The 21,854-nt window shown below is 38.0% G+C and overlaps 1 protein-coding gene across 5 annotated transcripts in view; it reads left to right on the top strand.

The window, feature by feature from the left end:
• The window catches only part of GJC1 (gap junction protein gamma 1), a 29,818-nt gene extending 8,437 nt beyond the window's left edge, over positions 1-21,381 (top strand). For 3 of the 5 annotated variants that reach the window (XM_081271401.1, XM_081271399.1, XM_081271400.1), the window contains exons 2-3: positions 12,781-12,856; positions 15,320-21,381. In XM_081271401.1, coding sequence (XP_081127527.1) covers positions 15,340-16,530 — 1,191 coding nt within the window. In that variant the 5' untranslated portion in view covers positions 12,781-12,856; positions 15,320-15,339 and the 3' untranslated portion in view covers positions 16,531-21,381. Of the gene's footprint in view, positions 1-6,920; positions 6,944-9,028; positions 9,786-12,780; positions 12,857-15,319 lie in introns of those variants that run through there. The other 2 variants (XM_081271403.1, XM_081271402.1) reach the window with 2 other exon arrangements.
• Positions 21,382-21,854: the final 473 nt, after the last annotated feature.

Below are 21,854 nucleotides of genomic sequence, written 5' to 3'. Positions count from 1 at the left end.
TTATTTTGGATTTAAAAAAAAAGCCCATTTTCTGCTATCTATTTAGTATTGCTCTAGGTCTGTTGAGTTTGTACATGGACAATTGTTATCCCAACAGAATAATCCGTGATATGAAGGAGAAAACAGGAAACAATGATTAAGATAGGAAGAATGATTTTGTAATATTTTCACATCAAGTAAACATTTAATAGAACTCACTTGTAAAGGAGACTGGGAAGTTTTTGGTGGCTGTTTTGTTGTGGTGTGGTACTTAACCACTGCCCAGCCCTTTATGTTTTTTATTTTGATACAGGATCTTGCTAAGTTGCTTATGGCCTCAGTAAATTGCTGAGACTGGCCTTGAATTTGAAATCCTCCTGAGTTGCTGAGATTACAGGCATACACCGATGCACCAAGCTTTGGTGGCTGTTTTTTTTTTTTTTTTTTTTTTGGTATTAGGGATTGAATTCAGGGACACTTGACCACTGAGCCACACCCCCAGCCCTATTTTATATTTTATTTAGAGACAGGGTCTCACTGAGTTGTTTAGCATCTCCCTTTTGTTGAGGCTGGCTTTGAACTTAGTCTTCCTGCCTTAGCCTCCCTAGCTGCTGGGATTCATGCCCCACCACATCTGGCTAGTTGCTATTTTAATAAACAATTTCTCAAAATAAGGCTAACTTCTTCAATGCCAAATGATAATCATCAGGGAATAATGGTAAAAGTGTGTGTTCCAAGGGAATGTTGCATTTTTTAATTTTCTTTGTTGATTCTGTACTATTTTATATTGGGTAGCTAAAGAAATAAGAAGAGCAGCATTGTGAAACTAAGCTGCTATAAGATTATGTCAGAGTACTATCATCTTTCACATATCCTTCCAAATTAAAAATTACCCTCTGGGCTCACCATACTATATTTTACTCCAGAGTGGAATTTTATTTAAGTTCTGTCTTGGATCTCTATATCCATGGGGGTTTAGTAATTATACCAAAGATTCTGTGATGAAGTTGGCATAATATAAATACCAAGATGTGATTTCTAGCAAGATTTGGGTATTATATCTATACTCTTCTGTAGTTTATTACTTAATTAAATCTTTATTAGTGTATGCAAATATTATGAAATTTGTACCTTATCCTACTTTTAAAATTTCTCAAAGGGCTTTTGTTATGAAGTAAAGCTTTGCTGATTTCATTATTGCATGTTTATTGTAGAAGATATTAAAAAGCATAAAGATCAAGAAGGTAGATCATCCATAGGCTGCTGTTGATGTTGATGTATTTCTATTCAGATATTAGAGTAATTGACAAAAGAAGGAGAGCAAGGGAGGGGGCTAGAGAGCTAGTAAGAAACAGGCAGATAGGAGTCTAAGTTGATATAACCCTTTTGGAAAATGACTAATCTAAAGCTCACACACCTATGCCTTATGATTGCAGTTCTACTTCTAGATAATCAGTAGAAATGCATTCATATGTTTACCAGAAAATATGTGTACAGTGTTTATAGCAGTATTATTTGTACTAACCCCAAACTGCCAGTAAACAGAATTAATAACTTGTGATATGTTTACACAATGGCAATATAATAAAGCAAAGAGAATGAATAGACTAGAGCTAAATGTTCTTTATGTTAGCTACACAAGAGGATCTATTTGTGAATCCTTTTATGTAAAGTTCAAGTGGAAGACAGTCTTTCCTTCTAAGAGGCATTTGGCAATTTCTGGAGACATTTTTGGTTGTCACAAGTGGAAGAGGCCAGGGATGCTACAAAGCATCCTAATTATCCATAATGTCAGTGTCAAGTCTGGCCATGGATTAAACTAATCTATGTTGTTAGAAGTCAGGTTGGTGTTTGCCTTGAATAGTAAGGGACATATGGTGGCTCTGGGTAGCTGCTAATGTTCTTTCTTTTCTTTTTCTTTTTTTTTTTTTGAGAGAGATAATTTTTCAATATTTATTTTTTAGTTTTTGGCGGACGCAACATCTTTGTTTGTATGTGGTTCTGAGGATCGAACCCGGGCGGCTCGCATGCCAGGCAAGCGCGCTACCGCTTGAGCCACATCCCCAGCCCATGTTCTTTATTTTCATGCTGGTTACAGGGGTATGCATACTTCATAAAAATTAATTGAGCAGTACTCATATTTGTGCATCTTTCTGTGTTTTAGTCTTCAATTGAAAAAAAAATCAGATTGCACATAGAAATCCAGGTTAAAAGAGTCTTTGTTTTATTTATTTATTTATTTTTGTAATGCTAGGGATTGAGCTCAGGGCCTTGCACAGGTTAGCAAGTACTCTTCCACTGTGCTATAAAGTCCTAGCACTTTCTTTAATTTTTATTTTATTTTGATACAGGGTCTCATTAAGTTCCCCAGGCTGGCCTGGGACTTGATTCTCCTGCCTCAGCCTCCGGAGTCCCTGGGATTACAGATGAGCAACAACGCTGCCAGTTTAAAGAATTATTTTGAAAGATAAGATAATGTCAAGCTGATAAAGCCTCACAGCTGGAGCTAATAAACAGCCCTTTTCAGATAGATATTTGTATTGCTTTACCTGGTATGGAGACATTAACATTTTTTTAAAAATTAATTTTATTTAAAGATATAATTCAGACACCATATGTCTTGCTGATTTAAATTGCACAGTTCAGGCCTCAGCAACCTTAGTGAGACTTAGAGAACTTAATGAGAACAACTTAATGAGAATCTGTTTCTAAATAAATTAAAAAACTGGTACTTAGTGATAAAGTACCCCCTGGTTTCAATCCCCAGTACCAAAAAATAAAATAAATAAATAGCACACTTCGATCTTTTTTTTTTAATGTTTATTTTTTAGTTCTAGGTGGACACAATACCTTTATTTAATTTTTATGTAGTGCTGAGGATCGAACCCAGTGCCCCACGCATGCCAGGCAAGCACTCTACCTCTGAGCCATAACCCCTAGTCCTCAACATTTTTTAATATGTTCACAAAGTTATATAGTCATCACCAAAATTAATTTTAGAATATTTTGGTTCCTCCAAAAAAAAAACTTCATACCCATTAGCAGTCACTTCCCATTCTTCTTCATCCTACCCAGGTCTAAGCAACCACTAATCTACTTTTTGTCTATAATCATACACATTTGAATTTTATGTACTCTGTTCTTAAAAAATGTGTAATGATTGTATATTTGATTATAGAGGTTATGCCATAAATCTTAGAGTAAATACACTATGTTTATTTAGGATAAATTACTAGATGTGACATTACTGATTAAAGAATATCTTTTTTTTTTTTTTTTTTTTTTTTTTGGTACCAGGGATTGAATCCAGGAGTGCTTAACTGAGCCACATCCTCAGCCCTTTTTTGTATTTTATTTAGAGACTGGGTCTCACTAAATTGCTTAGGGCCTCACTAAGTTGCTGAGGCTGGCTTTGAACTTGCGATCCTCTTGCCTGAGGCTCTGGAGCTACTAGGATTGCAGATGTACACCACTTTGCCTGGCAGAATATATACATTTTAAGTTATCCTGCCCCACACCAGGTAGTGGTGACTGAACCCAGGGCACTGTATCCCTGAGCCACATCCCCAGCCCTTTTTATTTATTTATTTATTTTTTAAATATTTATTTTTTAGGTGTAGATGGACACAACACAATGCCTTTTATTTTTATGTGGTGCTGAGGATCGAACCTGGGTCCCGCCCATGCAAGGTCAGCGTTCTACTGCTAAGCCACAATCCCAGCCCCCCTTTTTATTTTTTATTTTGGGATAGGGTCTCACTAAGTTGTGTAGGCTGGCTTTGAATTTGCCATCTTCCTGCCTCAACCTCTAGGGTTACAGTAGTGTCCACCATGCCTGGCTTAAAGTTATTGATAATCAATATTATCAAGATATCTTCCAGTAAGGTTGGAATAGGTTGCATTCAACACTGCCATATTATGGTGGGTTTTTTTTTTTTGTTTGTTTGTTTGTTTTTAAGAACTTTTGTATTGTAAACCTAGTCATATTAGAAATATACATTTATTCTTATCTTAGACATGTCTAGTTTCCTAGACTGAGCATTATTCAGATCATTTGGTTAGACTTCAGCTTAGGCTGTTTTGGACATGTGAGCCAATACTGTCCTTTTTACATGAAGACAGTTCCACTTTTGAGACATTATGAATGAATACATTATTCCAGATTCCCCATACTTCTCCAGCTGGTTCCTGAATGTTCTTAAATTCAAGTAGAATGGCTTTTTGCCAGTACAGATTGGCACTTCAACCCACAATGGTGTTTTATTTCCTTGTTGGTTGATAGAGCCAAGATTTCAAACTACTCTAGGAGGTTTTATAATTTCATTCACTATAAATTATATTTTTGTGTTTCTCAGATATTGTCCATAACCAGAAGCTCTTTTGAAAACAAGTGTATTCATGTTTATAATACATAGATTACTGTTTGCTGGTTAGCTGCCATAATGCTTTTGCATAGAAATGTCACCAGCTAGTTATTAAACATCTATTATCATTCATGTGGAATTAACTTCTACTTAAAATGTTCCAGTTAAACAAAACTTCATTGTAAACCCTTTAATTGATTTCATTTCTGCGGCATAAAGCAGACTCATTCAGGGATGTGAGTCACTAGTGTGATTCTTAGTGGATTGCTCAGCTCACAATCTGAGATAGGCAGTTAATACTTAATTTTAGAATCATGTTTCAGTCCATATTAAAATTTTTAGTTTAATCTCATTACAGATTTTGGGATGATTGTTTAGAAAATGTCTTTTTGAACATTTGACATCTTGCTGAGTACAGTGATGCATGCCTATAATCAACGGTTTGGGAGGCTGAAACAGGAAGATTGCAAGTTCAAAGCCAGCCTCCACGATTTAGTGAGGCCCTGGACAACTCAGCAAGACCCTGTCTCAAAAATAAAAAGATAGAGATGTGCCCAGTGGTTGAGTGCCCCGGGGTTCAATCCCTGGTACCAAACAAAAAGAAAGAAGATTTGACATCTTATTATTGTTTAATTTCATTCTTTGCTTCCTTCCTGCCCCTAGGGAGCAGAATTCCACATAATAGTTCAGTTTTATGAATTTTACTGTGCTGGAAATAATTTCATCAAATTTTTACTCAAGGACCTTTAAAATCCTCTAATTTGATATTCTCCTTTCATTTCACAAATGAAAATACGGAAAGGAAGAATTTGCTCCTGCAGTACCTGAATCACATTCCAGAATTAAAATCTTTGTGGTTTAGTGTAAAATTTGCTCTCAGTTTTATAAAATTTAAGATTAAGAATCACGGGCTGGGGATGTGGCTCAAGCGGTAGCGCGCTCGCTTGGCATGCGTGCGGCCCAGGTTCGATCCTCAGCACCACATACAAACAAAGATGTTGTGTCCGCCGAAAACTAAAAAAATAAATATTAAAATTCTCTCTCTCTCTCTCTCTCTCTCTCTCTCCTAGGACTGGGGATGTAGCTCAGTCAGTAGAGTGCTTGCCGTGTATGCACAAGGCCCTGGGTTCAATCCCTAGCACCATAAATAATAAGAAGAAGAAGAAAAAGAAGAAGAAGAATCACTCTAATATATGGGCTAGGATTGTGGCTCAGTGGTAGAGCGCTTGCCTTGCACACGTGAGGCACTGGGTTTGATCCTCAGCACCACATAAAATAAATAAATTAGTAAAACAAAGGTATTGTGTCCATATTTAACTAAAATTTTTTTTTAAAAAAAAAGAATCACTCTAATAGAAAGTTCATTTGAGTTGTTTAAAAAAGAAATTGAGATTTTAAAATGTGGCTACCTATCATGGGGTTTTGGGTGGGATTTTTTTTTGTTTTTATTTTATTTTTTCTGTTGTAGATGGGCACAATACCTTTATCTTATTTATTTGTTATTTTTATGTGGTGCTGAAGATTGAACCCAGTGCCTCACATCTGTTAGACAAGTGCTCTATCACTGAGCTACAACTCCAGCCCACATTTTGGGTTTTTAATTATAAGATTAAATCTGACTGTGATCCATTTGCATTTGGTTGTTACACTTTTACAAAACATATGGAACACCACTACATGTTTTAAACCTGGTGCTGAGGATTGAACTCAGGGCTGCATATGCACTAAATAAGTGCTCTACCTCTGAGCTACATCCCTAGTCCCACTTTAAACATTTTTATTTCCTGATTTTTATAGTTAAGTGACCATTAAAACTTGATGTTCATTTAACTATAAGGCAGAATAGGAAGCACCAGGAATTGTGTCTGCTTACCTAGGTAGCAGTTACTCTTGCAGAACCTAGCTGATTTAACTGTTTTGGAACTCTGGGGTGTGTGTGTGTGTGTGTGTGTGTGTGTGTGTGTGTGTGTGTGTGTGTGTGATGTCTTTGCTTGCACACATGCACACATGTTTTACTGAGGATTAAATCCAGAGCCTTGGCACATGCTAGATAAGTGCTCTACCATTGTTTCATATCCTCAGCCTCTCTGTCTGTTGAAAGCTTTTGTCTTCCAGGAAAGGTTTGGGAATTAATTTTCATCAATGTAAGCTCTTAGCACACTGGTAGCTACCCATCCTCTACTGTTGTGTCTGGCTGCATGTGCTTGTGTTCTTGAAGTAACCCATTGGTCAGAAAAGCACCCTGGACAAGCTTGCCTTAATCCCAGGGACTCAGGAGGCTGAGTCAGGAGGAGTGCAAGTTCAAAGTCAGCCTCCTCACCTTAGTGAGACCCTGTCACAAAATGAAAAATAAAAAGGGCTGGTAGTGTAGCTCAATAGTAAACCATTCCTGAGTTCAATCCCAAGATCCCCAGTTAAATACCCACACTCCATGCCCCTGCAAAAAAATTGAAGAGAAATTAAAGCATTCCCAGATATACAAGTTGAGGGAGTTTGTTCATGCGAGGTCTGTCCTGCATGAAATGCTCAAAGGAAGGTGAAATGAAATGACGATAAACAGTAATATGAAGCTATATGAAGAAGTAAGGATCTTAATAAAGGTGAGAACATGGGCAATTATAAGAGCTAATATTATAACAATTGTTTATAACTCCACTTTTGGCAGGGGTGAGTACTGGGGATTGAACTTAGAAGCATTTGGCAACTGAGCCACATCCCCAGCCCTATTTTGTATTTTATTTAGAGGCAGGGTCTCACTGAGTTACTTAGCACCTTGCTTTTGCTAAGGCTGGCTTTGAACTTGTGATTCTTCTATCTCAGCCCCCCAGCCACTGGGATTACAGGCATGCACCATCGTACCTGGCCACTTTTTTTTTTTTTTTAAAGAGAGAGTGAGAGAGGAGAGAGAGAGAGAGAGAGAATTTTTAATATTTATTTTTTAGTTCTCGGCGGACACAACATCTTTGTTGGTATGTGGTGCTGAGGATTGAACCCTGGCCGCACGCATGCCAGGCGAGCGCGCTACCACTTGAGCCACATCCCCAGCCCCACTTTTTTTTTCTATATATATATATATATATATATATATATATTTTTTTTTTTTTTTTTTTTTTTTTTTTAAAGAGAGAGTGAGAGAGAGACAGAGATTTTTTTTTTAATATTTATTTTTAGTTTTCGGCGGACACAACATCTTTGTTTTTTGTATGTGGTGCTGAGGATCAAACCCAGGCTGCACGCATGCCAGGTGAGCGCGTTACCACTTGAGCCACATCCCCAGCCCTCTATATAATTTTTTAAGACTTCCCCCACCCCCCAAATTTCAGCACAAGACAGTCAGACTTCAAATAACTGAATGATCTGTGCAAATTATATAAACTTTCAGAAGCTTAAATCCTTATCCTTTTTAAAAAAATTTTTTGGTAGTTGTAGATGGACAGCATACCTTCTTTTTATTCATTTTTATGTGGTGTGGAGGATTGAACCCAGTGCCTCAAGATATTCTAGGCAAGCACCCTGCCACTGAGCTGTAGTCCCAGCCTGACTTACTTATCTTTATAATGGTTCTAATAATATTTAATTTTTTTAAATTTTTTTTTTAAAGAGAGAGTGAGAGAGGAGAGAGAGAGAGGGAGAGAGAGAGAGAATTTTCAATATTTCTTTTTTTGTTCTCGGCGGACACAACATCTTTGTTGGTATGTGGTGCTGAGGATCGAACCCGGGCCGCACGCATGCCAGGCGAGCTCGCTACTGGTTGAGCCACATCCCCAGCCCTGGTTCTAATAATAGAGTCTACCAGCACCACCACCACACAGACATACACACACACACACACACACAAAGTGATGATGCTACCATTCATTAAAGAAGTCCATGGTTCTTTATTTCAGAAGGAAAATTACCCTTCCTCCGTTTTATGAGATGCTAGGGTTAAATTATTATACACATTTATACAAAAAGAATATGTATAGTGATTAGTCAGTTTTCTGTTACTGTAGCAAGATACCTGAGGCAGCCTACTTTTAAAGAAAACAGGTTTATTTAGCTATTTAGCTCACAGTTCTGGAGTTCAGGGACATGGCATCAGCTTCTGCTTGTCTCCACTGAAGCCTTATGGTGGAAGGTATAATGGCAAGAGCCCACATGGGATCAGGAGATATCATTGCCAAACAGGAAACCAGAGAGATTCAGGAGTCAGGCTCAGTCTTTTATAATTCTCCCCTTCCCAAGAATGTGGGAGACCAACATTCTCTTCTGCGAGCAGTGCCCCCAAAGAATTCCCAATAGGCTACACTAAGGAAAGCCTCCAATATGTGAAGGTTAGGGGGTACACTGGAACCAAAATAAATAGTAAGTATAAGCCAGTTTTACCAATAAACTTCTTTGTAAGTTAGTAACATTTTACACTTGGAAAAACTATTCATATAGTCAGGAAATAATGAATAAACAAACCTTTTTTTTTTTTTTTTAATTGGGACTTGAATCCAGGGGTGCTTAACCACTGAGCCACATACCCAGCCCTTTTTATTTATTTATTTTTTATTTGGAGATAGGGTCTTGCTAAGTTGTTAGAGCCTCACTAAATTGATGAGGCTAGCCTCGAGCTTCCTCCTGATTCAGCCTCAAAGTCATTGTGATTACAGGTGTGCCTCATCATGCCTAGTTAACCAAAACACTTTTTTTTTTTAGTTGTAGGTGGACACAATACCTTTGTTTATTTTTATATGGTGCTGAGGATTGAACCCAGTGACTCATGTGTGCTAGGCAAGCGCTCTACCACTGAGCTATGACTCCAGCCCCTAACCAAAACATTTTTAAAGGGCTGTGATTGGGGTTTATATTAGTTTCCTTTAATGTTATTGCCCCCCACCAAGAATTGTATTAAGGGCGGCCATGGTGGCACATGCCTGTAAATCCCAGCAGCTCTGGAGGCTGAGACTGGAGAATTTTGAATTCAAAGCCAGCTTGAGCAATGTCAAGGTGCTAAGCAACTCAGTGAGACTCTGTCTCTAAATAAAATACAAACTAGGGCTGAGGATGTGGCTCAGTGGCTGAGTGCCCCTGAGTTCAGTCCCCAGTACCCCCACCCCCAAAATAAAAGTATTAAGAAAAAGAAAATGAGGGCTGGGGTCATGGCTCAGTGGCAGGGCGCTTGCCTCACATATATGAGGCACTTGGTTCGATCCTCAGCACCACATGAAAATGAATCAATAAAATAAAAATATTGTGTTTATGTATAACTAAAAAATATTTTAAAGAAAGAAAATGAAATTAACCTTTTATATCCCATATATTAGAGGACCTAATATACAGATTACCCACTTCCCTGGGACATTTTGTAGTCAACAACATGAACTGCAGGAAAACTACTCCACAGACATTTCAGGGTGTGTGTATCTGATGCTGTGCCTCTTAGGAAAGCCCATGGAAAACCAGGCTCCAAAGGTTCGACATTTTTGTAAGCTTACAGTTTAACCAATGTGTAATCCTTACCTCTGGGTGTGTTAAAATAGCTGCCTTAAAAATTATGTAACTTTCAGAAAAATTTTTCATCAATTCTTCTCAACAAAAGTTGAATTATTATATGAGATGCTGAATTGTTGAATAAAATTTTCGGCAGCAGTATTTATTGGAAAAGGTCCTCATTGGTCTGAGGATGTGGCTTAGTGGCAGAGCACCTGCTTGCCTAGCATACATAAGGGCCTGGGTTTAATCCCCAACACACACACACACACATACACAAATTAATTTGTCTATGTGGTTGCATGTATAAAGGATGAGTTTTTAACTATTGTATTTTTTAATTTTTGTCTTTTTGGTATTAAATTGAATTTTAGGCTAGAGGAGAAAATGCTTTATGAATGGTATTTGGGGATCTGGACTTGTAGGGAGTTTGTGGATGTGAATCATTATGGAGTTCTGTTATAAACCTGGTTTACATTACCATTTAAAGATTGCACATTATTCAAACCCAGGCAAGCACTCCACCATTGAGCTACAACCCTAGCCCATATTATTCAAATTTTAAAACTGTTTAATTGTTGACATACAAATGATAATTTTTTTGGTATGGTTCCAAATGTATGTAGAAGAAATAGTAAGACAATTGTATTATAAATGGTGGAAGGTAAAGAGATGTAAAAGGAAATAACTTTTCTATGTTGCACTTGAAATGTAAAAATGATGACACCAACAATAAACTAAAATAAAGATTGCATATTATTAAGCCAACGTGGTAGCGCACACTCCTATAATCCCAGGGGCTGGGACGCTGAGACCGGAGGATTGTGAGTTTAAAGCCAACTTAAGCAAAATTGAGGCACTCAGCATCTCAGTGAGACCCTGTCTCTAAATAAAATACAAGGGCTGGGGATGTGGCTCAAGCGGTAGCGCGCTCGCCTGGCATGCATGCGGCCCTCAGCACCACACACAGAACAAAGATGTTGTATCCGCCGATGACTAAAAAATAAATATTAAAAAAATTCTCTCTCTCTCTCACTCTCTCACTCTCTCTTTAAAATAAATAAATAAATAAAATACAAAATAGGGCTGGGGATGAGGCTCAGTGGGTGAGTGCTCCTGAGTTCAATCCCCAGTACCCCACCCCCAACCCCACCCCCTGCAGAAAAAGATTGCACATTATTTACTTCTTGTTTTGTGGTTTTATAACTTTATGTATTCAGTAAGAGGAGAAGTGGGCTCAGTTGAAGATCAGGGGTAGAGATGGGAGCTGTACTTGAGTTATGTGGTAAGTTCATTTTTGTGTCAGATTATATATTTGTTTGTTTATTTATTTATTTATTTGGGTATTGAATTCAGGGATATTTTACCACCGAGCTACATCCCCAGCATTTTTTAAAAAGTTTTTTAGAACTTTATTTTATGTACAAAGAACTAGCATGTTCTCTTTCATTGGGTGGCTGACTTGGGCAATCCATTTGAGGAAGATCACTTAGTCCAACTTAATGGAGCCTACATCCTTTGACCAAAACACTGTCGGCACATGTGGAGTCAGGATTTCTGGATCAGACCATGCCTGTTTGAGCATAATGCAACAAGAGCGAGAACCCTGGCTGAATTTTCACCGGTGGCTCTGAGAATTTTTTAATATTTATTTTTTAGTTTTCGGTGGACACAACATCTTTATTTTACTTTTATGTGGTGCTGAGGATCGAACCTAGCGCCCCGCACATGCCAGGCGAACGCGCTACCGCTTGAGCCACATCCCCAGCCCATGTATGTAAATCTTGAGTATGCATTCTATATAGATGCCTTCACTTTCTCTTTTTTATTGATGTTTTAGAAATTGTTCTAGGATTTGTTTGTTTGTTTCCTGTATTTCAAAAAAAGAATAACTTTTGCTGGGGATGTGGCTCAGTGGTAGAGCTCTTGCTGGCCTGTGTGAGGCCCTTGGGTTTGATCCCTAGCCAGAAAAAAAAGAAAAGAAAGGCAAAACAAGTCTTACAAACAAACAAGAAAAAAAATCAACTCTATTCCTACGAATATATGACACTCAGGGATTGTTTTTAATTTGTTAATTAAGCAACAGTAATGAACAGTTATGGATGACTTGACCATAGATGTTAAGAGTTAGCAGAACTTGATAATGAGCAATAATTCATCCTGGAGTTTTGTGGGGGTTTTTTGTTTTGTTTTTTAATTTTCTTTATGCTTTTATTTTATTTATTTTTTTTTTCTGTGATGCTGAGGGTCAAACCCAGGGCCTTGCACTTGGTAGGGGAGTGCTCTACTGCTGAGCCACAACCCCAGCCCCGCCCCCTTTTTGTTTTTTTTGTTTTTTTTAGCAAAATATTTCTATTTAAGTATAGGTGTGTGGTTTTAATTGATTTATTTGTTCAGTGTTGTTGAGTTCTAGATGTTTGCTGAAATAGATTCCATTATGTATAGCAAAATAAACGTTTTGTTTTTTAATCACTGTACAGACTGCAGGTGTTTTCTTTCTCTTTGTGAGCAGTTGAATCTGTAAATCACCTCCTGTGGAGACCAGTGTCCCAGTGACTGATCCAGCTGTTGGGTGTTGTAGATGAACAACTTGCTCCTACTTGGCTGCTTCAGGGAATAGGGTACACAGGGTGAAGAATTTTGCTAGGCCCTTAGGAACCGGTTTCAGTTTGCTTGGATTCTTTTTTGGCTTTTTGCTATAGGTGCCAGAGTTTTCACAAATGACTCATCTTCCTCTCAGATTTTCTTAGGCTGCAGTGATTTAAGAATCTTTGGGTCACTGTTACATAGTTTCTCCTACCACATGGATTGTGGGGGATAAAGTAGTCATATTGAAAGTCAAACCTGTTTCCATCTCATTCTGAGTGATTCCTGTGGTACATAGAAAACTTTGTTTCTTCCTGAAAAATGGTGTTTTAGTGATTCATTGTTTTCTGTGGGAGGAAGTTTATCGCCTATTCTTCTTTTTCCCTTCCAGAGGGAATTTGGGAAAGTTGCAAGCAAAACATCATTTCTCAAAGAAGATTTTGGGTAACAGAAGTTCTGCATAACAGGTAAAGTTCATTTAAACTTCTTTGGTGGTACTGACAAATCACCTATAATCTGCAGAAGTAAACTGAAAGAGCAGGGAGAGAAAGTTGAAAAGTTAAATCTACTTTGTGTCAGGAGTTGTCAGGGACTTGTTACATATATTTCACCTATATGTTTTTAACCTAGATTTCCCCTCATCCCCTCCCTTGGTACTGGGGATTGAACCCAGGGGCATTTAACTACTAAGTCACATTTATTATTTATTTTGAGACAGAGTCTCACTGAGTTGCTGAGGGCCTTACTAAGTTGTTGAGGCTGGTTTTGAACCTCACACTCCTCCCAAGCCAGTGGCTCTGGAGGATGAGGCAGGAGATTCACAAGTTCAGAGCCAGCCTCAGCAAAGTAGTAAGGCTACTCGCAATTCGGTGAGACCCTGTCTCTAAATAAAATACAAAAAGGGCTGGGAATCTGGCTCAGTGGTTAAATGTCCCCTAGGTTCAATCCCAGGCATTTAAAAAATCTTAGAATAAAACTATCCTTTAAAATGTGTTTTAAATGGATTTATTAATTGGTTTATTATACCAGGGATACTGAGCCAAATCCCCAGCATTCCCCTCCTTTTAAAATTTTGAGACAGTTAAGTTATTGAGGCTGGCCTTGAAATTGTGATCCTCCTGCCTCAGCCTCTCAAGTGGCTGGGATTAGAGGTGTGTGCCACCACGCCCAGCAGCAAACTTGTTTTTATATTTTTCATTTAAAAAATACAGGTATAATAAAGGGGTTATAAAATTTGTTGCAGAGTATTCATTGTGGTCTTTTAAGTAAAATTAGAATCTGTTCTGTTGTTCCATCCAGCTAGGGAATGTCTTTCTAGTTCCTTTCTCTCTGTTGTTTTAGTCCATGATCATTTCCAGTTGTTTGCAGCTGTACCATCTCCTTAATTCCTTTCAACACTTGTCAGCTGGTCCAAAATTTAAGCTTCCTAATAAGCTCCCTGTTAACTAGGAAGTCCAGCCCAAAGGTCTCCTTTATGTTCTGAGAGATATTCCCTTGTGATTGGATTGGAATAGCTGTATGCATTTTTTTTTTCCTTTTTGTGGTGCTGGGCATTGGACCCAGGGGTGCTCTACCACTGAGCTAGATATCCAACCCTTATTTATTTATTTATTTTTTTATCATGATTATTATTTTTTTGGTACCAGGGATTGAACTTAGGGGCACTTAAACGCTGAATCACATCCCTGGCCCTTTTAATTTGTATTTTATTTAGAGACAGGATCTCACTTAGTGGCTTAGCACCTCATTAAGTTGCTGAGGCTGGCTTTGAACTTGAGATCTTTCTGCCTCAGCCTTCTGAGCCACCAGGATTATAGGTTTGTGCCACTGCACCCAATCCTTTTTATTTTCTTTACTCACTAAGTTGCTCAGGCTGACCTCAAACTTGCCAACCCTCCTACCTCAGCCTCCCAAGTCGCTGGGATTATAGGTGTCCACCACTGCATCTGCTGCATCTGGCTGCATTCTTTTTTTTTGTCCACACTTTTTATTGGTGTGTTCTAGTTGTACATGATGATGGGACTTGTTGTTACATTTTTATACATGCACACACTATAACAATATAATTTGTCCAATATCACTCCCTAGCATGCCCCCCCATCACCTTTCACTCCTTTGTATTATTTCTTTTTTTTTTTTCTTTGTATTATTTCTTATCTGTATCTCAGAAAGTTCTGAAGGTCTCATGAAATAATAATACATGTCAAAAACCCAATGTGCTACATCTGAGAAATATATCTCAGTTAATGAGACCTACAATAATAATTATTATTTGTGAGTTTTTTTAATATTTTTAAAAATGTCTCAGTTGTTGATGGACCTTTATTTTATTCATTTATTTATATGTAGTGCTGAGAATCGAACCCAGTGCCTCACACATGCTAGGCAAGTGCTCTACCACTGAGCCACAACCCTAGCCCCTTTACTGCATTTTTATTGTTGTTTGTTGTTGTTATTATTATTTGTGCTGTGGATCAAACCCGGAGCTTTTTGCATGCAAGGCAAGTGTTCCATCACTTAACTATATCCCAGCCCCACAATTTTATTTTATAAACCCAGGAAGACGTGAAAGTCCAAAAGTTCTTTTGGACTGAGGTGAATAAATTATCCTGTCTAAGGGTGGTAAGAATGAGGTGTTTTAAATGGATTTGCCTGCTGCTTGGATATAATGTTATTTACTATAACATTTGTTCTAGTATTAGCCTTGTAGTTAGATTTTGAGTATGTACAGAAGTGGTATCTAGCAATATCATGAATTGAAATTTACAATGTCAATATTTTAATAGTCGTTGGGGTTTGGGTGTAACTCAGTGGTAGAGTGTGAGCTTAACATGAGCATAACCCTGGGTTTAATCCCCCACACCAATAAGGGGAATAAAAATATTTTAATATTTGTTGTTTTTTTTCCATGATATTTTCCACTTTATCAGGACAAACCAAGTTTATCACCATGAGTTGGAGCTTCCTGACTCGCCTGCTAGAGGAGATTCACAACCATTCCACATTCGTAGGGAAGATCTGGCTCACTGTATTGATTGTGTTTCGGATTGTCCTAACAGCTGTAGGAGGAGAGTCCATCTATTATGATGAGCAAAGCAAATTTGTGTGCAACACAGAACAGCCAGGTTGTGAGAATGTCTGCTATGATGCCTTTGCACCACTCTCCCATGTGCGGTTCTGGGTGTTCCAGATCATTCTGGTGGCCACTCCCTCGGTGATGTACCTGGGCTACGCCATTCATAAGATTGCCAAAATGGAGCATGGTGAGGCGGACAAGAAGGCGGCTCGGAGCAAACCCTATGCTATGCGTTGGAAACAGCACCGGGCCCTGGAAGAAACAGAAGAGGACCATGAAGAGGATCCCATGATGTATCCAGAAATGGAATTAGAAAGTGAAAAAGAAAATAAAGAGCAGAGCCAACCGAAACCCAAGCATGATGGTCGACGACGGATTCGGGAGGATGGGCTCATGAAAATCTATGTACTACAGTTGCTGGCAAGGACCGTGTTTGAGGTGGGTTTTCTGATAGGGCAATATTTCCTGTATGGCTTCCAAGTCCATCCATTTTATGTGTGCAGCAGACTTCCTTGCCCTCATAAAATAGACTGCTTTATTTCTAGACCCACTGAAAAGACCATCTTCCTTCTGATAATGTATGGTGTTACAGGCCTCTGCCTATTGCTTAACATTTGGGAGATGCTTCATTTAGGGTTTGGGACCATTCGAGACTCACTAAACAGTAAAAGGAGGGAACTTGAAGATCCGGGTGCTTATAATTATCCTTTCACTTGGAATACACCATCTGCTCCCCCTGGCTATAACATTGCTGTCAAACCAGATCAAATCCAGTACACCGAATTGTCCAATGCTAAGATCGCCTATAAGCAAAACAAAGCCAACATCGCCCAGGAGCAGCAGTATGGCAGCCACGAGGAGCACCTCCCAGCTGATCTGGAGACTCTGCAGCGGGAGATCAGAATGGCTCAGGAACGCTTGGATCTAGCAATCCAGGCCTATAATCACCAAAATAACCCCCATGGTCCTCGCGAAAAAAAGGCCAAAGTGGGGTCCAAAGCTGGGTCCAACAAAAGCAGTGCTAGTAGCAAATCAGGGGATGGGAAGACCTCCGTCTGGATTTAATCTTTGCTGGGCTTAAAACTTGGGCTTTTCATAGTTTATCGTAAGCAACGGCTCACTGAATAATGACTTCCATTGAGTAAACATTTGGCTCTGGTTATCTTCAGGGATGCTGTTGGCTCATGATCCAAACTCAGGGGACTCTGAAGGTGGGGCTGGGATGAGTGGGGAAAGGGAAACAGTGTTCCAGGGCACATGTTCTCAGCAATAATACAGTTGCAGAACTTTACATTTGTGTCTTCCAGATCCAGAGAAGAACAGATATATTTAAATCATTCTTGTTGAACAGTTTTTGTATGTACAGTATTATGGTACATTTTTTTCTTTCTTTTTTTTTCTTTTTTTTTTTTTAGTATGAGAACTTTTTTGTATTTGTACATTGAACTGCTGTAGTTATACTTTTTTATATTAAAGGAAAAAAAATCCTTGTAAGTAATGCCTATTAGGCTAGTGTTATTACTTTGTTTAGCAAAATCTACCCTGGGTTTAGAGTTTTAGTAGATGCCACATTCAATACAAGTGCCTCTCATGTTGCAGGGAACATTTCAATGGAGACTGAGGAGGAGATACCAGTTTTCTGTCTTAGAAAGGAAGACTACATTAGAAAGAGATTGAGATCTTCTCTCTTCTACCTGAGAAATCTGGCAATCTCAACTTTTATAACCAGAGCTGTAGCCATTCTTTGAAAACATGTTTCCAAAGGAAGTAAATAATTAGCTGCAGGATTTCTTCAAATTCCAAGCATTGCCAATATGTGCTTTGATGTTATATATACATAAGTTCTTTCAAAAGACTGATATGCAGTGGTGTCCCCCATTTAGTAGCTACATTCAATATAAGTGCCCAGGAGCAGTATGAAGCGCCTGGCTAGATTTTGGTGCTAAGCTGCTTGTCTCAGAGAGCTCAGTCTCGCCTGGGAATTGAGGCCTAATAGGATGTTTAGCTGTGAACCCTTTTGATTGGCTTTAAGCCTCAATCCAGAAATCTGCCCATCTCTCTGGTTTCTTAAGCCAATAATGAATATTTTCCATACTTGTTAACATTAGAAATATAAAAATTCCCTTATAGACTAAGAATATTCAAAACTTCTGCAAATGGCAGAAGGCTTAAATCCAGATTTTTAAATTTCTTTTTATAATGGAATTTATGATTGACTTACTTCTGCCAATGTAGGTATCTGCCTAAGTGGCCATTCTCACTTGGGATTTGTCTGTAAATAAACCAAAAGAGGTGTTCAGTATTTATTCCCTGTTGGTATATGTTATTTGTTAATAACAAGCATTATTGTTTATGAAACTAGTGTTTTATAAACAGTATTTATTGCCATCCTTTTTTTTTTTTTCCAACCTGTTTATTGAACCCAGTGCCTCACACATGCTAGGTAAGAGCTACATCCCCAGCCTTGTTTTTTTTTTTTTTGTTTGTTTGTTTGTTTGTTTTGTTTTGTTTTGTTTTTTGTTTTAATAGGATCTCCCTGAGTTTCCCAGGCTGGTCTTGAACTTGCCTCCGCCTCCCTAATAGTGGGATTACAGATGTATACCACCACTCCCAGTACCATCTTTACATTTTGTTGGAGAGCTGTGTTCTCCCATCCCATTTTTGTGGTTTGTCTTAGTGGTGAAACTTGGTAAAGTTGTCAGGGGGTCTTTGCTTTACCAGGGAGCATTTCACTTGGGTGTCTTCCTCTTTTCTAACAAAACTGCTGCAAACCACTTCTGACTTTGAAATTCCAAAGGTGTTACGCTTTGTGTCTTCATTTTTAAATGCCATTTCCAGGCTATTTAGAAGAATATGAGAATAGCACCTTTTGTGCATTTGTTTTTTCTTTGTTGTTTCTCCATTTGCATTCCCCCTCTCCCTGCCCCCATGAATACCCAAAAAAAAAAAAACTTAGAAAATTTAACCTTATCTTCTAGCCATTCATTGACTTATATATGTGTATATATATTTTCTAATCTTTAAATTTTAGCTTGGAAAAACTCCTCAGGATCTCTCAAAATTTTAAGCAGAAAATAAGCTCAGGTGAGACTGAGGGGGAAATTTTAGAAAATGACATACATGTATATCATGAATAATCAATGGTCATTGGCAGTTTCCCTCAAACCAAATGGTTAATAAGGAAATTCATATAATTGCTAGAAAAAAGGCAGGATTTTTACTAGTTAAACCTCATTGAGATACAAAACTACCGATTCTTATGTTGCTGGAGCTTCCAGCAGATTTCTTAATTGAAGGACAGAAAATTCACATCCACTCAATGCCATTTGTTCAGAGCCCGGAGGAAAAGAGAGTGGCTTTGCCAGCAGAAAGGTTGGGAATTTGAGTGGTGGAGAGGGAAGGAGTTGAGCAGAAACGCCAGGAAAAACCAGGCAAAGGCATTTGGTGCCAGGAGCATCCACTTAGTTCTACAGCAGCCCTGGTGTTTCATCTTGGCTTATGCTGCTGAGAATGTTAGCCTTTGTGTCTGGCTAATTCTTCAACTTTTTAAAGTATATAGAAAGATGTCACCTCACATGCACACACTTTAAAATCTAAATTTATGGGGCGCTTAAACACTGAGCCACAACCCCAGCCCTTTTTAATATTTTATTTAGAGACAGGGTCTTGCTGAGTTGCTTGGGGACTCACTAAATTGCTGAGGGTGGCTTTGAACTCACAATCCTCTTGCCTCAGCTACCTGAGCTGCTAAAGTTTTCATTATGACAGGAATTTCCCTACTTGCTGCCTCCTTAACACATTTCTTTTATTCAGCTTTTGAATATAAGAGTTTGCCATAACCGTTTTCCACTCATAACATGGTATAAACCTGCATAAAGAGAGTGACTCCTCTTTGTCTAATTTATTAACACATTGATTCTACATTGAATCTGTGAAAATATTGTTCTGGAAAGTACAAGTATTTGTATCAAAAGTCTGCCAATAGTTTTGTTTTTTCTATCAAAATCATATTGTGGGCTGGGGTTATGGCTTAGTGGTAGTGCACTCGTCTGGCATGCGTGAGGCACTGGGTTCAATCCTCGGCACCACATAAAATTAAATAAATAATCATATTATTTTAAATTGCTGGATAGGACATGCTATGTCGTGATATTTCTCCTTTAAATGGAAGTTAAGTACTCAGTCCTTCACATTGTTAGAATCAGGATAGGAACAATAACATGTTTATATTCCTTAATGTATTGGTGCATTTATTAAGATGTTATGTGTCCACACCTGCCATTTTGTTAAAAATCTTTTATTCAGAAGAGATTTGCAAAAGGAACAGGCATCTTAGTTCAGATTTGAAGGGAGAATTAGATAACATTTTCCCCTGAAGAAATATTAATGTTCACTTTGTGGCTTTGTCTTTGCTTATGACTTCATTTTGCCTGTTTCCATATTTGTTCATTTAAAACCACAAGCGTATTATTTCACTTGAAGTCAGTTTTTCTGGTAATTTTCCTTAACCAATATTTATAGAGTCATTTGCTCTTTATAACAATGAACTTTGCCATTCTAAAATGGCACTCATAGTTCAGGTCTTTTGCATATCTGTGTCTTTTAGAGGGCCACCTATATCTTTAAAGGGGGAAAAAATCAGTATTAGTAAACTTAACTGTCAATTCTTCACAGTTTGAAATCAGGCAGATCACTTTTCCAAGTTTAGGAGTCACTTGCCTCTGAGTGTTAGCCAGTAGTAACCTCTGGTAAAAGGTGTTCAAAAAATCAACTATCAGGACTTGGGTGTAGCTCAGGAGGGTAGAACACTTGCCTAGCATGCATGAGGTCCTGGGTTTGATCCCTAGTACCACAAAAAAAAAAAAAAGCCCTCTTATTATTGGTCATTTGACTGAGCTTAGAGCTTCAGAACAATAGTGAACTGTGTAATGGTGATAAGGCATGCTGGAGTGCCCTTTATTGTGGGCCTCAGTGATGGTTTACAACACTTGATCCAAGCAGTTTATACCAAGAATGGACTTTTAAATATTCTTCTTCTTAGTCATACCTGTGATTTACCCGTTCGGCATTTAGATGTCCATGCTGTATGCTTTCTGTTTCATGTAAGAGGCATTCACTTCTAAAAATAACACCTCTGAGTGATGATAAATTTTTGGCCAGCCAGCATTTGGTAAAAGGCAAGTATATTATACTTGAACTGACATTAATGAATACCTTTTTTTATTTATAAATCAAAGATCTTTTCCAGCTGTGAAGAAGATACCTGAAGTCAAAGATACACAGCTGCTGGTCATTTTGATTGGAAGGTTCCAGGTATTAGATTAATTTTATGTATAAAATCATGTAATCTCTTGAAGAATCTTACCACCCTATAGTGATAAATCCCCTTTACCTATACAGTGCAGTTGGGAAATAAAATGTCAGCCTACCTACATGTCATAAACCTGTAATAATTAAGTTACCATCAAATGTTAGAATCATTAGGTTGAATTACATACTTATCACTCATTCTAGCCTCACATCATAGAGACTTTTTAAGATTTTCATTTGCTGTTGTCCCTAATGTAATCTTATGGCTTTGTTGTTTATAATAACAAATTAAGTGGCTTTTGTTCATGCATATTCCATATTAAAGAAGAAATTCTCAGTATTCTAAAATCCAGGCGTTCCACTGCAGTGCAAAAGCAATACAGAGATAAAAAGTAAGTTCTGCCTTTTAGGTTGGCTTGTTGAACCAGACAAAGACAGTTGGCTATGTGCTTCCCAAGATTGAAAAAAAAATTAACTGTTCTCTCAATTATGTTTTCTTTAGCAAATCTCCTACAGAAGTCTCTACCTCAGTCATTAAGTATTGTGATATGATTAGCATATTGATACCAGAAAAACTTAGCTAGGACTTCCAACTTTTAAAGAAAATTTAAATGTAAAATTCAACTGTTAACCAGGAATCAAATGTCATGTGATGTGCAGTTTGGATATTGCATGAACAGCTAAGGATTTACCTGTTTCATTGCCAAAGATGATTTGTCATTGATTTTGTTCTGTACAGTTTATGTAAAACTATCATGGTACAGACAGGCTCTGTGCTCAGGGTCTTGTCTCTGGGAAGATTTTGTCAGTTTTATCAGTTCCAAATACAGTTTAGAAGATTCACTTGTGGTCTGTGCATCCTTTCTCAAAACTCGAAGCCCTTTGAAAACTAGGCTATCAGGAAATTTCATGGTTGGCATGTATACCATTCTTTGTATTAAATTATTTCCAAGAACTTAATGGTTTACACAGAAAATCTGATATGAAAATCTCTTCTTGTACATTCACCTGTAAGTTGATCTTAGTGGGAATACGCGAGCAGAGAAACTTCCAGCTAGAAGTCTGGCCTCAAAAGAGGC

This window comes from Spermophilus citellus (genome assembly GCF_964194105.1).
Source record: "Spermophilus citellus genome assembly, chromosome: 17".
Taxonomy (NCBI): Eukaryota; Metazoa; Chordata; class Mammalia; order Rodentia; family Sciuridae; genus Spermophilus; species Spermophilus citellus.
The sequence above is the reverse complement of the archived record's forward strand: the minus strand, read 5'-3'. Positions and strand labels throughout refer to the sequence as shown.